Source organism: Pongo pygmaeus, chromosome 6, assembly GCF_028885625.2.
Source record: "Pongo pygmaeus isolate AG05252 chromosome 6, NHGRI_mPonPyg2-v2.0_pri, whole genome shotgun sequence".
NCBI classification, from domain to species: domain Eukaryota; kingdom Metazoa; phylum Chordata; class Mammalia; order Primates; family Hominidae; genus Pongo; species Pongo pygmaeus.
The window spans coordinates 71,320,140-71,336,647 of record NC_072379.2 but is presented as its reverse complement, the minus strand read 5'-3'; the positions used below and the strand labels follow the sequence as shown (position 1 = coordinate 71,336,647).

General features: G+C 35.9%; 1 protein-coding gene across 2 annotated transcripts in view; it reads right to left on the bottom strand.

Moving 5' to 3' along the window:
- The window catches only part of AGMO (alkylglycerol monooxygenase), a 417,125-nt gene that overhangs the window by 246,825 nt on the left and 153,792 nt on the right, over nucleotides 1-16,508 (bottom strand). For both annotated transcript variants that reach the window (XM_063667515.1, XM_063667516.1), the window contains exon 5: nucleotides 2,470-2,573. In XM_063667515.1, the coding sequence (XP_063523585.1) occupies nucleotides 2,470-2,573 (104 nt within the window). The remainder of the gene's footprint in view (nucleotides 1-2,469; nucleotides 2,574-16,508) is intronic.

Here is a 16,508-nt window from a genome sequence, read left to right as displayed (position 1 = left end):
GCTGCTTTGTTACTTTGTATGTATTGACTTAATAAAGAAAAGGACACAAGAGAAACCAAGACAGAGATTACAATAAACTGGACTCAAGCTCCAACTTGACATTGTTCAATACTGATGTTGTGGGCTTCTTTAAGATTCATATTTATAGCTTTGAAAATAGATGACTTAAATATATCATCTCCAAGATTTCTTCTAGTTCTGAAGTCAATGATGCTCTGATAATTTTTCCCTTTGATAATTCCTCAGGTAATTAATTAACTAACTGCACTGATTTCCCCAGAGCAACTTCAAATGCAGCTACTTCCTTTCTTGGAGGCTTTCTCTTTGAAAATGCAACTACTGGAGATTTCAGTTGTCTTTAATAAGAGAGAAATATGTAATTCAGAAGACAGTAAAGACTTTGGAGACTGTAATTTTCATCAGCCATATATCCAGCCTATATATTCGGCCTTTTGAAAAGGCTGTATTAATGCAGCAATTTCTCAAGAAGGGAGGATGAACAGTACCCATTTCCTCCATCACATGCCCTGTTTTTCTCCCCATTAACTGTTCTGAAGCCTTAGTCCAGTCTTGAACTATGCAGCTGTAAAACAGGCAGTGATTTTGTTTGTATTTAATCATCCAGAGTTCCAGCATAAGCTATAGGTTATGAATATATACATATTTACTTTCCACATATATTGCTTAGAAGTGTTTCTTGAATAGTGCCTTCCCTACCAAAATTCACATGTTGAAATCTGAGCCCTAATACCCACTAAATGTGACCTTATTTGGAAATAGGGTTGTTGTAGAAATAGTTAGTTAAGATGTGGTCATGCTGGAGTATGGCGAGTCCCTAAACCAATATGCCTGGTATCCTCCTAAAAAGGACATGTGGACAAAGAAACAGGAAGATCGCCATGTGAAAATAAGAATTATGTTGTCACAAGCCCAGAAAGAACCAGAAACTAAGAGAGAGAACCAGAAAAGATCCTTTCCTAGTGCCTTTATAGGAGCATTGCCCTGGCAATACCTTGATTTTGACTTGACTTGTGGCCTCCAGAACAGTGAGATAATAAATTTCTGTTTTTTTAAGCTACACAGTTAGTAGTATCTTCTTATGGCAGCTCTAGAAAAAGAGTACAAGCATCACCACAGGTGTATGGTGTGGGAGTTTGAGGGTGAATTCCTGTTAAGATCCATTCCAGGAAATGTATTAGTACCATCCCTGGCTTATAGATTTGTTTTGCCTATGCTGCTGTTTGGGTTAGCACACATGCCAGTGTATTTTTCTGTGGCTTATGAAACATCTGGTTTCAAGTACTTGGCTTTATCATTTACTAGCTCTGTAATTAACCTCACTGATCTTCAGTTCCCTGAGAATGATAATACTTGATCTAGAGAACCATAGGCTTATTTATGAGAATCAGAAAAGATAACATAAGTGAAAAACAATATGGAGGCATGTAGAAGAGCATTTAGAGTGTGGAGATTAAGATCAGGGGTCCTGGAACCAGGCTGCAGGAGTTCAAGTTCTACTTTTTCCTTTATTAGTGGTGTGACTGAACTATAGACTCAGCTCTACTATTTTAAAATAAGAGCAATAATAATTTCTGTGTATGAAGGCTGTTTTGAAGATGAAGTAAATCAATATATAAAGAGATTTTAGAAGAGTGGCACATAGTACATACTTATTAAATGGTATCTAACAAAAGTACCTTGCAAAGTATTTTGAACCATGGAAATGTTTGATCATTATAATTTATAGTTAATAAATAGCTTATTGATTTTACACACCAATATTAAGTATACATGATTACTGATTTTACACATCAGTTACTCTGACTTTCTAGCTCACTGTTCAACATACATTTCAGTATCATGTATTTTCATAACCAAGAAGAGCTAAGCAAGGAAGATGACAAAAAAAGGGATGTTATCAAGTAGATCAGGATTTCCCCATGAGTCAAAAGAACTCTACAAGTAGAGGCTATTTCTGGTATTCATTAATCTTGTAATTTCCTTGTGTGAGAATATTTTAGAGCCAAAAATTTTTGGATCATGATATTGATCTATTAGGATAACAAAAAGCAAAGCATTCAACTAGATTTTAGAGAGTTAAAAAAAAAAACTGGTAAAAGTTTTTACTGAAATCCTTGTTTACATATATTTGAATGGAGATACCTTATCTATACATCACCCTCCTGGGTTACAGTAAATTAAAAAATAGCCATTCACTTTCTCACATTTCCGTATACTTTGAGTTTCTGGGTCAAATAAAATGCTTCTATTGAAAAACAGCATTTGCTTCATGTGTGTCTGGCCTTACAGAAGGAAAAGAAAGATTTTAGCATCTGGCTTTAGAAAGAAGAAAGAAGCATTTTAGTAAAACACCTTCTATTAGTTTTTTTTTTTTTTTGAGGAAATAGAAATAGCTGAGACTTAAAAACAAATTGGATTGCCATGTTTATTCCATTTCATACAACTTACCCAGGAAGTATATATCTGGAGGACAGACTGTCTCAGTGCTGTGGATAAGTTATAGTCTTCAGAACTATGATGTGTTTGGTGTCCGGCCCACATAATATTAACTTCTGCAAAACACATAATTTGCAATGAGCCATGAGAATAAGAACAAAACAACTTCCATTTTTAGTTATGCATGCTTCTCTGTTGAGTGAGGAAGAAAAATCTGGAACATCTCTGTAAAAGCTGGCCAATATAATTATAATTAAAATATGCTGCCTGAAATAATTTTTGGAACCAGAGACTGTATACGTTGTAAATAAATAAAAATGAGAGCATAGCCAATAAATATGTATAGTTTATATGTTATAATTAAATGCCTCCAACAAACTGACATTAATTCCAAAATTTATACTTTGCTAACATATTATAATATGACAGATTATAAAAGCTAGCTGGTAATGTTGTGACAATACACTCAACGGATAGTGATGATTTTTCAGTGTGTGATAACATGTTTCTAACTAAAGAAAAATTGTCTGATGGGAGAAATTGGTATGGAAATTTTGGAATAAAATATTAATGAAATTGTTTCCTCATGGCTTTCTGAGTAGTCTCAAAATCTGTCAGAATAAGAAGCAAAGCATAGCATAGTAATATTTTGCACTAAGTTCTCAGGTACTCTTTTATCTATAAAAAGATATTAGCTAACAGTTACCTATGGTTTTCCCATACCTTACCAAAATACTAAACCATTTCTACATTTTTCCACATAGTTTTATTTGTGTTCATAAAAAAAGAAAATGATTGTTGTTTATTTTCATCAAGCACTGTACAGATTGCTCTCATACTGTCTTGGAATTCATACAGACTCCAAAGAAGAGTGGCTTTTAAAAAAATTTTTACAACAAATATGACACTGCATTGATCCCCTAAGTAGTTGACAGAGAATAGCCCAAGTCATTTTTTATTCTGCTCATATTTTTAAAATTGTATTGCCATTTTTCATTTCCTAACAAAATTATAGATCAAAATGTCACATTATACTCTATTCAGTTTAAAAAAAATGTTCTTAGCTAAAGTAACTTATGTTTAGTCTTTTGCTACAAATCCAGGAAATGGCATTAGCTATGTGACATGATCATCATATCCTTGCCAGTATAGGTTAGAAATATCTTTTAGGCTTGGATGTATAGGAACTAAACAGTGAACTTAGAACTGGAAATATCAGGTTAATTTTCTTTGCAGTTGCCGTATACTGACAGTTAAAATGCATAGTACATAGTAGAATAATTTTAGAAGTTTTTATGAAAATCATGGTCATATATATGTATGTGTGTGTGTATATATATATATATATATATACATATATATATTCTATCTGGGTAAATTTTGGCCATTGCTTTCAAAATGAAAGTTCTCTGAACAGTCTGTGTAGAGAATTACCAAACAAAATTGTTAAAGAAAAAAGGTCTTGGTAAACAAATGATAGATCATAGATATAAGAAGGACTTAATTCTGTATAATAAGTAATATTAATATTATAAACAGAATTATGGTTAGTCTTATTATAAACAGACAACAAATGCCATTTTTATTAAAGTCATATATTTTTCAGTGGAACATGTATTGCCATCAACCATCAGCAGATATGGAATTTAGATCCCAATTGGTTGGTGATTTAATTATTTTAATCACTTGTAGGAAAGACATTGTATTTCTATGCTAGCAATTAAGGAAATTGTTCTTACACAAAAGAGAACTACTTCATCATAATGACCTCTAAAAATATCCAGTCATAATCTTTGAAATAACACAGAACCAAATTATCTGGTTTATTGATAAGCCTAATGGCTGTACATAAGAAATATACAAAGATCCTTGTGGCACTTTATATCTTCAGATGTTAGGTGGACGTTGAGTAAGAGGTAATAAATTTGATGAATACCCTAAAGTTTAAAAACCGCTTACAGATAGAGATCCTGAAGTAATCTAAGCACCATTTTCTCTTTAGAACATACCCACTGCTGAACATTTTATAACTTATGACTTATAAACCTTCATTAAAAATCAATACATTGTCTAGTTTTTGACCTGTCAGGATTTGTTTTTAAAAAATTCATTCTAATGCATCCACAAAATGAGTTAACAAGAGGATGAGCTAATCAGATGAGGTTCCATTAGAGAGTCATAATATATATTGGGAGCCACTTCCTTATACCCTCTACAGAAGCTAAACGGTGAAACAAAGAATCCATAAAGGTGGAGGTTAAAGATCTGTCTTTTTAGTTGTTTCAAAAGCATTTACTTCCTATCACAAACTGTGTGTAACACAACCCTCATTCAATGAGGTACAGCTGTGCAAACAGGGCACAGTAACAGGATCCCACGGCCCCACCTCCGTCACTTTTCAGAATTGGTAAAAAAAGAAGGAATACTGAATTTGTTTCACAGTCTATATTCAGCTTATTGGAGGTAAATTATTTTCAAAAGTGATTATAAAAATGCATTTTATGGAAAGTTATTCCAGTAGTTCTTTTGTGAACAAAATGAGAAAAACTTAACAGTGCATTTATATGATCATCTTCCCTAATACTTGAATTGATGAATTATCTGTTTAAGAAATGAAAACAAATATTAAGGAGGAGAAAAAGATATTATTTAGAATAAGCTTCTCTCTGTGAAAGACTTCATATAATTATACATTCTGTTCAATAACATTTTTTCTATATGAAAATTATAGACTATATTAATACATGTATATATGTTATTATAATTTTTCAATGATATAATTAGAAATGATTATGCTGCTTTCTAGTGCCAAACATAATTCTATATATTTTATTAATATATTGGCCAACACTTCCATTCATTTGGCCAAAATTTTATGTAATGTGTGTGTGTGGTCTGTGTTGTATTTTTGAATTTCTTTTTCAATTTTTTTATGAAGAAGTAACTTACATACAACAAAATCCATCTTCTTTTAATGTTCGGCTGTATGAGTTTTTAACAAATGCAGCTGTTTAATGATTACTGCAATCTAGATACAGAACAATTTTATTACCCCAAAGAGTTCCCCCACCTCCTTTTTGTGGTTGTGGTAGTCAGACTTCAAGATGGCTCCCTGCTTCAGATAATTCAAGTTCTGGACTTTGAACTGATAATGCAGTGGGATGAAACTTTTGGGAACAGGAAAGAAGTGAGTGTCTTTTGAATGTGGGAGAAATATGAATCACTGAGGTCCAGAGGGCTAACTAGGCAAGGCATCCTCTAGAATGGACGCCAGTGATTCCTATCCAATGGTATTCATGCCTTTTATAATCTCCTACCTTTGAGTGTGAGCTAGATTTAGTGACTTTCTTCTAGTAAACAGAAATTTAGCAAAGATGATGGGATGTCACTTCTGATATTAGGTTTTAAGAAGACAGTAGCTTGTGTCTTGGGTGTCCTCTCTTATATTCAAACACTCTCTAAGAAAAGCTGGCTACCTTGTTAATGAGCTCCCTCTGAAGAAATACATATGTCAGGGAAGTGGGCTAATCAGCCAGCAAGGAACTAAGCTCCTCAGTCCAAGCCCCATGAAGAACTGAATTCTGCCCAACAACCATGTAAGAGAGTTTGGATGCAGACCCTTCTCCATTTGAGCATTCCAATGACAATGCAGTTTGCAAAGAGCTGAACGACTCACAGCAACCTCCTGAAAGAACTTGAGCCAGAGATATTCATCTAAACTATGCCCCAGTTTCTAACCCACAGAAACTATGAGATAATAAAGGTTTCTTGTTTTAAGCTCGTAACTTGTTACAAGCAATAGATAATTAATGCAGTGGTCAAAAACCTCTCACTCCCACCCCCACCCCATTCTCAGTCTCTAGCATCCAATGATTTGTTTTCTTTCCTTTTAGTTTTGCCTTTTTGAGTGTATCCTACCAATAACATCATACAGTATTTTTAGCCTTTTGAGTCTGTTGTCTCTTTTCATTTAGCATAATGCATTGAAGATCCCTTCATTTTGCTGTTTTTATGAATAGTTTTTTCCTTTCTATATTAATATTCCACTTGAATGACTATATCACAGTTTTGTGTTGTTTTTGTCTATTCACGAGTTGAAGAGCATCTCAGTTGTTTCCAGTTTTTGACAGATAAAACTTCTATCAAGTAGTTATCATAGAGGTTTTCTGTGGACATGAGTTTTTATTTCACATGGGTAAATACTTAGGCGTGGGATTATTGAGCTGTATGATATGCCTACATTTACCTTGTTAAGAAACTATCAAATTGTTTTCCAAAGTGGCTGTGCCTTTTTTTTTTTTATTAGTACCAGCAGTGTGTGAGAGTTCAAGTTGCTCCACATCTCTGGCAGCACCTGACATCATTAATTTTATTTGTATTTATTTGACAGCCATTATAATAGGTATGCAGTGGTATCACATTGAAATTTTAACTTAGATTGCTGTAATGGCTAATGACAATGGCTGTATGTACCTAATCGCCATCTATGTATCTTCTTTTTGAAGTGTCTATTCAAAATTCGTGCCCATATTTTAAATGGGTTGTTTTCTTAAGTTTTGAGACATCTTTGTATCTTCTGCATAAAAGTCCTTTATTAAATATGTGATTTGCATTTATTTTCTTCCAGGCCGTAGCCTTTTTTAAAATAGTGTCATATAAAGAACAAAAGTTTTAATTTTCATGAAATCCAATTTATATTCTTGATGGTTTTATTTAGTTTTCTGGTGTATATAATGAAAAACAAAGGTAATTTTGGAGAAATTTTTCAGAAAAATTAGAAATATCTAAATATCCAGAATCTAACCCTCCTACATATATTAAATATCTAAAATGCACCTTAAAATATGTTCTCTCATATCTTGTCATCTATGAAATGGAGGGAAGTGATCCTTTATGTTAATTCAAGACATAAAGACAAGTCTACAAGAAATTTTCACAGACATATAAGATAGCCATTTAATTCCCAATAGTAGGCAGGCCAAGAAGTCTTGGCGCAACCTTGGAATGATGATGTTGGTTTCACTCATAATCTGGAAAACTCCCTAGTTATAAAGGAAGAAATATTATAGGCCTATTTGCAAAATGGTAGTGATGCTTGACACCACTAAAAGCGTTATTGCTAGCACTTTATGCAACATTTAGCACATTGTACAATGACTATAGAACAGAAGAGCTATGCCTTAGTCCATTTTGTTCTGCTGTAACAGAATACCTGAGGCTGTGGAATTTGTAATAAACAGGAATTTATTTTTCACAGTTCCTGTGCAAGTCCAAGATCAAGGCACTGGTAGGTTAGAGTTCAGTTTCTGTGCTTCGAAGATGGCATCATGAATGCTGATTCCTTCTAAGTGGAAGAATGCTGTATTTTCCCAAGGCAGAAAAGCAGAAGAGAGTGAACCCACTCGCAAAAGCCCTTTTACAAGGGCATTAATCCATTCTTGAGGGTGGAGCTTTCATGACCTAAACACCTCCTATTAGGCCCCACCCCCTAACATTGTTACATTTGTGATTAAGTTTCTAAAACGTGAATTCTGTAGGAGACAAATAGTCAAACAACAGCGAGCTGCATGAGTCTAGAAATTACTTAATCCAAACTTTTAATTTTGTAAAGAAAATAAAATTGAAAGGAAGAATGGAAAAAAAGAGTTTTATTAAAGAAGGAGAACATGTTTCTCATTGTTCTCTTTCTCAACAGTGACTTATTTGATACACTCTCTCCTCTTTTGGATTTTGTTTTAATCCTTCAGAAATGGAGGTGACTGGGTTCAAGTATTCTCTGGGACAGTCATGGCACATCTTTGGTAATTTCAATATGTAAAAGGGATTAAAGAGCTCAACACATGCTATTAAATGATAGTGCGAAATTTCTTGAATTGTAGCAACAGTCTTTAACAAGATATCTAAACATAAAATATTAAGTTTTAAAGTTTAGATTGAAAACAATCATCCCTTTGAATTTGGAGATGCCCATATAAATGAATCCTTTAAAAGTTTATTTTGTCTTTTCTTAATATCAAAGCATAGTTGATAAATAAATATAATAAATAAATTGAGCTAAGTAAATGAAATAAAATTAGTAACAGACTCAAGCTACCAAGCTAAAGTCTAACTAAAAAATATAATAGCCCATGAATAACAATAAATATACACTAATTTCTTTCACTATTTTTATTCATTGAATGAACTAGAAGTGTCATCAATTTTATCATCATAACTCATTCACTTCCTATAGCAGCAAATAAAGTTGGTGATGATAAAAATAAAAGGCATTACTAATTCATTCAGTAAGTAGAAACTTATGTCTTATAATTTTTCTATTCTATCCTTGCTCACTTAATATCAGAACACAAATTAGGTATATCTAAAACTACCAAATTAATTAGAATAAAATTTGTAAGTTGTCTGGGCCTCCATATTTTTGTTCCACACATTTTGTATATTTGTATATATCCATATGTTCGGCATGATAGAAACAAGACTTCTGAAGGAGCAACCAAATTTTTTCCTTTTTTTTTGAGATGGAGTCTCTCTCTGTCGCCCAGGCTGGAGTGCAGTGGTGCGATCTCCCCTCACTGCAAGCTCTGTCTCCAGGGTTCACCCCATTCTCCCGCCTCACCCTCCCAAGTGGCTGGGACTACAGGCGCCCGCCACCATGCCTGGCTAATTTTTTGTTTTTGTATTTTTAGTAGAGACGGGGTTTCACCGTGTTAGCCAGAACGGTCTTGATCTCCTGACCTCGTGATCCGCCCGCCTCGGCCTCACAAAGTGCTGAGACTACAGGTGTGAGCCAACTTGCCAGGATGTTTGGCCACATGTAGACATCAAATAATGTCTCTAGAAGAGTAAGCTCCACGAGTCTTTAGGAGTCACTTTAGGATGGCGCTAAAACTTTGGCAAACACTATACCGCCCATTTATTCTATCCCATAATCACACTTTAACTCATTTTTTCTTTTTTATTCATGTTCAAATGGAAGCTTTTAAGTTCTAGTATGCAGAATTTAAAAAAAGATGTCTCCATTTGTGTGACGATATTCTCAAAATTTAAACAAAATAAAACGATAGATTTCTAGTACGAAGTAAAAAGTACCTTAAGAATTTATCATCTTTTCAACCTAAACTTTCGTTTTCATACAATCCAAAAGCAAGAACTAATATAGTGCTTATTGTCATTTGAATAAAATACTTAAAAATCTAAATTATGTTGATGACAATATTATTAGTAATAATAATAAATATTAGTGATTATAAACACATAAGAGTAAGAATGCTCATCATGTAGGGAATATTTAGAACACTTTACAGTGTTCTACATTTCCCAGAACTGAACTAGAAGGTAGATATTTATATAGTTTCCATTTTATAGATGAGGAAATGGAGATACAATAATATTTAATGACTTACATAAAGTAATGATTATTATTCATGTTACATATTAATACTTTTTTATTCATTACAGAGACTGTATTTTCTAGCCCCTTACCACCTTGATAGGTTTATGGAACTGTTTCATAATGATGCAGTGTGAGTGATAATAACATGTTTTACTTTGAGCCAAGTTAAAGAACTCATGTGCCTTCTTCACGGTCTCTGTGTTCCTCTGCAACAGCAATCAACATGACGAATATTTAGCAGAGGGCACTAAGGCCCTAGGGTACGCAAAGACACCAGATGGAAGGATTCTGGGTCCCTGAATGACAGCATGGAGCACAGTACCCCCTGACCCATACTGAACCAGGCTGTGAGTGAAAAGTAAATATTCATTGTGCTATTTCACTGGGATTTGCTATTGCTCAGTGAACTAACTACAATACATCCTCATTATTAATTTATTGTTATTAATACATGTGAATGTGATGCAATAACCACAAATACAGAGTGATTTATCAGTCTATCTTCTTAACTCAGTTTCTTACAGACTGTGCTCTATAGGGAAAGCATTTCCTAGGAAACTAGTAAGCTGGTACCTATGTTTTTAAAAGTAACCAACTAGCATAGCTCAAAATCACATATTTTCTTATCATCAACCTTCCAAAATTACTGCTTCAAAGAGATGTCTACAGAAAATCGAGAACATGACCGGGCACAGTGGCTCACACCTGCTATCCCAGCACTTTGGGAGGCCGAGGTGGGCATATCATGAGGTCAAGAGATCAAGACCATCCTGGCCAACATGGTGAAACCCCATCTCTACTAAAAATACAAAAATTAGCAGGGCGTGGTGGTGCACACCTGTAGTCCCAGCTACTAGGGAGGCTGAGGCAGGATAATCGCTTGGACTCAGGAGGCAGAAATTGCAGTGAGCCGAGATCACACCACTGCACTCCAGCCTGGTGACAGAGTGAGATTCCGTCTCAAAAGAAATAATAATAATAAAATCCAGAACATATCCTGTAGCTTTTTCCTCCCTCCCTTCTTTCTGTACCTTGAATCATTCTTCACTTCGTACTCTGCCCCTTGCCTTTGGGCAGTTGTGTTTAACAAAACATATCAAAGAAAGAAAAACAGGGCTCATATCTTATCAGTAGTGGCTGCGAGTCCCATTTCCATTGTCCTCTTACAGTGCCCACTTATTTTCAACATTGTTTCTGGTCTTACACCCTTGTTCTTTGAGCATCACTGTGCTTTGAAAAGCCCAAGTCTGGCTACTTGTTTTTCCCAAAATGTAGGTTAATTTTTTTATTGTGGACCAAAGACCCACCATTATATTAGTTATGTATGGTTTTATTTTTCCCTTTACTACCTACCAATACAAAGAGTTGGGTGATACAGTGTGAAACGTGCCAGATCAAGAAGCAAGAGCAAGAACTTTCGAACTTTACCAGGAGCTCATGCTAGGAACTGGGATGAGACCCCCCGACCCTGTCTCTTGCTTCCAATCTCTCCCCACAGTTTATCTAACCCCTTCCAAACTAGAGCCCTGTCCAAAACCACAAAACACCAAACCAGCTGTATTTTGAAAATAAATGTGTATTTCCTTTCGCCTGCCTCAGGCAAGTGAAAGAGAAAGTGAGAGGGGGTTTCTGATCTCACTGCAAAAACAGAGAAAGAGAGATGCTTGTGGGCTTCCCAAGCTTAAGGACTAACAGCAGTCCCCTCTTAAAATATTATTAAATATGGTACTTATGTCTGATAAGTACCAGTATTTCCATTTCATGATGAGTTATATGTCTTTATACAGGCAGATCTGAGAACACAAGCTCACAAACATGCATTTTGTTGAGAAAAGGTGCTTCAAATTCCTAAAAGCCAGTTTACAACCAAGATTTTTAAATACCACTCAATCATAGGAGATTATTGCTCATATATATGTTTTGGAAACCAGAAAAGGGAAGAGTGAAAGCGAATCTGTGAAGAGAAGGGAGAAATGAGGTACATTTTCTCAAGAAATTAATGAGACAGAGAAAAGCCACAGTGTAATTTGTATACACACATACGTTGCGTATGTATTGGGCAACTCTGTATATATTTATGTATATTTGCTAAGGTAGAAAGAACAGGTATAAAAACACGCATAGTTTCATCCTATTTTCCATATTTAGGTGTTACAGATAGGTAGTATGGTGCTCATGGTTTCACCTATAGGCAGATAAGAAAGAAACTGTGTTGGTTATGTGTGAGAGCCGAGAGAGCTCCACCTTACAGTCATCATTCAAAGCAGAGTGAGCTTTATTACATGTTGCCAAACTCTGTAACACTTGCAACCCAGGAGATGAAGTGATTGCCTACTAACCACTAAAAAATGTGTAATTTTTAACTTTATTGTCCAATCTATTACAAAGTTATATTTAAGATTAATGGAAAGTAATGTTAAGGGGTAAGACAGTCTGATTTCAAGTTATACTCCTCTTTCTCTTAGCTCCATCATTCCCATTTGTATCCATCACTAGTCATTTGTGTGCTGATAATAGCCAAGACCCAACAATTACCTAGATCTCTGGATTCGAACTTAAACTTCCTTAGCCCTAGGCCATGGGTCTGGCAATTTCTTAGGGGATCCTAAATAATATTTTTGATGACATGCATAAAGAGCTTTTCCTCCCTCAATAGACTATGTGTTATTTAAAACAAAGCATTCTAAAGTAGTATGAATATTGGAATTTCCAGAAATGTAACAGGCCAGTGAAGAAATATTTTTGGACAAGGGAGTTTACTACACTTCTCAAACATAAGGAAAACCAGTCTTGTACATAGGAAAACTGTCCTTCTCTGCAAAAGTTGTCATGATTAGATAAAAATACTTTTAAATAAAAGTTATCAGTACTACATTATAAAATAATTATGAATTTGACAATTTTTATGTTGCATGAAAATCTTTTATCTACTTAACGAAACCAAATTCTGGTGCACTTTGTTCCTGGTTGTCAGCAATAACATTAACGCCATGACTTTCGTTTTGGTGCAGTTAAGGATTTTATCATGCTTAAATACATTCAGAAGGAGTTCACATGCTTTACATAGATTGAAAGCAAGAAATCTTCCAAAGTGTTTAATGACATATATTTGGCAGCCATAATAACCTGAGTAGCACAATTAGGAGGCAGAAATCATGGGAGAACTCTCTTGATGTCAATAGAGTTAGCTAGGATTGGCAAGCACTCCTACGACGCTCCTCCCCTGCAGCACGTTTGCCTGCGGTGAGACACAATGAACTTCTGCCATATTATATTTGGAACAATGCTTTCTATAATTTGTCTCCACAAGCTACAGAATCCATTTTGAAAGGAGACCGACATAAGGAAAGCAAAACAACCAGGAATTGTTAGGAAAAGACAGGAAAGTAGAAAAAAAAAGAGCACTGAAATCACTAGGTAGAAAGTAACTGCAATCTCTCTTCATTCCTCCCTAATGAGCCTCCTGAGTGGATGTATATTACCGCTGTCAACAAAATCTTACCAGGATCTCTTTGCTACTAATAAGGACTTCCTATTGGTCTTAACATTTGTCTTGATGTCCTGAAACTAACTTTAGAACTTCATAGCAAATGAGTGTGGCTTTCAGAATAGAAACTTCCAGTGTTACTGAATTTGTAAGGAATAAGGCTGTGTCCAGTGAAAGTGCCAGATTGAATCAGAACTGAATGTCCTCATTGAAACAGTTTGGTCTATCCTTTGTGAATGATGTCATATACCTTAGCATTGTTAGTGGTCTTTGAAGAAGCAATCTGCCCCTGTGACAGATTTCTGTCTGTGCATTTAGAAACTCTATTATTACCAATTATAGATGTTGTTATTTTGATGACTTACTTTGTTCTTTCCTCTATTCCTTTCATGGTACTCCTTAAATCTGAAAGTATGTCTGGTTTTAAAAGTGACATACCAATGACTATCAGGTCTTGCTACAACAGGAGGAAGAGGTCTTATGTAATATTCTTTGACTTTTTGGCATTGAGAGATGGAAGGTTTTATGTAGGAACATTTCCCCCATTATTCTAGTACAGATAACCTCATGTCGTACCCCTTATATTCCCCAACCTTGATCCTTGAATGACATTACATCCAAACCCAAATCTATTTACTAACTGAACTGATTCCCTTCTGCCCATGCTTGCTCTTTTTGTTTTTTGATCTCATAGTGATACAGGAGGAGGGCAGGGAAGTGATGGGAAGGGAAAGGCATGGTCCCTGGCGAGGGCTCCACCCCCGGGGCCTCTACCCACAGACCTAGGTGAGGACAAGCACTCCTGCCTTCACGCCCAAATGTTGCATTTCCCAAGACCATCCTGGCCTGCCACACCCCCATCCTGTGCCTAAAAAACCCCTGAGACCCTAGCGGGCAGAGACACAAGCAGCTGGACATCGAGAGGAACACACAAGTAGAAGAAGACACAAGTGGCTGGACGTCAAGAGGAAGGCACCGATGTAAGAGCACACCAACAGATGCTAGCAGGCAGCAGGCCATCAACCAGCAGAATGATGTGGAGTTTGGCTAGGGAGGTCAGAGGATAGCCTGGGCCGCTGAGTGGCCCCATCCCAGGGAAAACCAACTTCCCACTCCATCTCCCCTCTGGCTTCCCCATCTGCTGAGAGCTACTTCCACTTAATAAAACCTTGCACTCATTCTCCAAGTCCACATGTGTTCCAATTCTTCTGGTACACCAAGACAGGAAACCCCGAGATACAGAAAACCCTCTGTACTTGTGATGAGGCGGGGGGTCTAACTGAGCTGATAAACACAAACTACATACAGACGGCAAAACTAAAAGAGCACATGGTAACACATGCCCACTGTGGCCTCAGGAGCTGTAAACATTCACCCCTAGATGCTGCCATGGGGTTGGAGCCCCACAGCCTGCCCATCTTCATGTTCCCCCTAGAGCTTTGAGCAGCAGGGCATCAAAGAAGCAAGCCACGCCCATCTCATGCCCTGCAAGGGGCCAAGGGAACTTTTCTTGTTTCAATACTTTGACTATTATACCTTTAATCACTCCCCTCCTAACCCCCACCAAGATTTCATTATTGTTTTTCATCAGTCCACTGTATTGTCAGCAGCCTTCCTTTGCTGTTCTATAACTACTTCCCTAGATTGATGCCTTATTACCTCATCACCATTAACAGGTATTCAGTGAGCCATATCTGTATATGAGATGTGCTCTCCATGTGCACTCAAAATCTAGTGCAGGCATCAGCAAACTGTCACCATAAAACAAACTCTGCCTACCACCTGATTCATACAGCCAGAGAGCTAAGAATGATTTTTACATTTTCAAATACCTGAACTAAAATCAGAAGAGTAATAGTTTATGACACATAAACTTTATATTGAAAAAATCTGTATCTTCCTCCTTCTCATGTACCATTCTCTGAGCTTTTTGAACACTCTCAGCATTTTCTTGGTCCCCTCTCCTTGTGCCATCTGTCAAAGTATTCTTCATCTTTCAAGAACTATTGCATATGTCATTTTCTTCAAGAAATTGTCTTTAGCCCTCCTCAGCCAAAAGTATTATGCAATGCTTATTATCCCCAGGTAGACCTAAGGACAGTATTAACATTGCTAATACTCTACTATTTTGTATCCACCACTATTTCATAAGCTTCTTAATGAGAGGGAACTTATTCATCTTCGTATTTTCCACAGCATCTACCATTGTGTCTTTATATAGTATCGAATATATTTTTCTTAATTAAACATACGCTAATCAGGTAAAATTGGTTCATATCAATGATCAATAACCATGTCACACTATTTTATTTGCTAAATACATGTATTTTTGTTAGCAAAGTTAATCCTTTTTGTAATATTCCTTTCTCTTTACACTGATTCCTTCTCCCTAATTTCAGTTATATCCAAACATTCCACTTTGGAAATGTTTGCTTGACCCTCCCATTCCCTAATTTGTTTTTATCTCCAGCATGAGAAAAGAATGAACTATTTACTCCCTTACCTCCCATTCTTTCTTAAGCTCATTGTTAATGTCACTTGAATCTTTCCAAAGCAATTATTGGCCTTCTTGCCAAAACCAAAGGCCTCCGTTTAGATGCCTTTCTATTTGAACTTTATAAAACATTTGACCACTTCTTCTGTTTTGAAAAATCTTTTCCTTTGGTTTGAGTAACATTCTTTGCTCCTGATTCGCCTCCATCTCTGCTCCAACTGGGTGCATTTCCGTGATTTCCTCCCTTGTTCTCATCTAACTTTAAAAGATCAACTCTTGTTTTTCTCAACTCCTCACTCTGCTGCTTTTTCATGGTTGTCCTATCACCTACAATGACTTCAATAAGCACATATCCAAAAGTTGATGGCTCCCAAGTATGTATCTGCAGCTTTCTGTTGAACTCTAGACCTGATTTCCTTTTGGAAATTATATGCATATTATTCTCTGAATCTATCTCATTGCCTTCCTGCTTTTCCCCTGTTTTACTTTCTTGCTTAATGACATTATCATCATCTTGATCACCCAGGCCAGGGAGCTGACATCTAGGGAGGACTTCAAAGATGGAACTCAATCTCAGAGCTTTATTGTATCTTTCTGACTTCTCTTTATGTATTTGTGCAGTTCTTAGCACATAATCAAGGCAAAAGCCAATATTTTTGAATAATTTTTTAAAATAC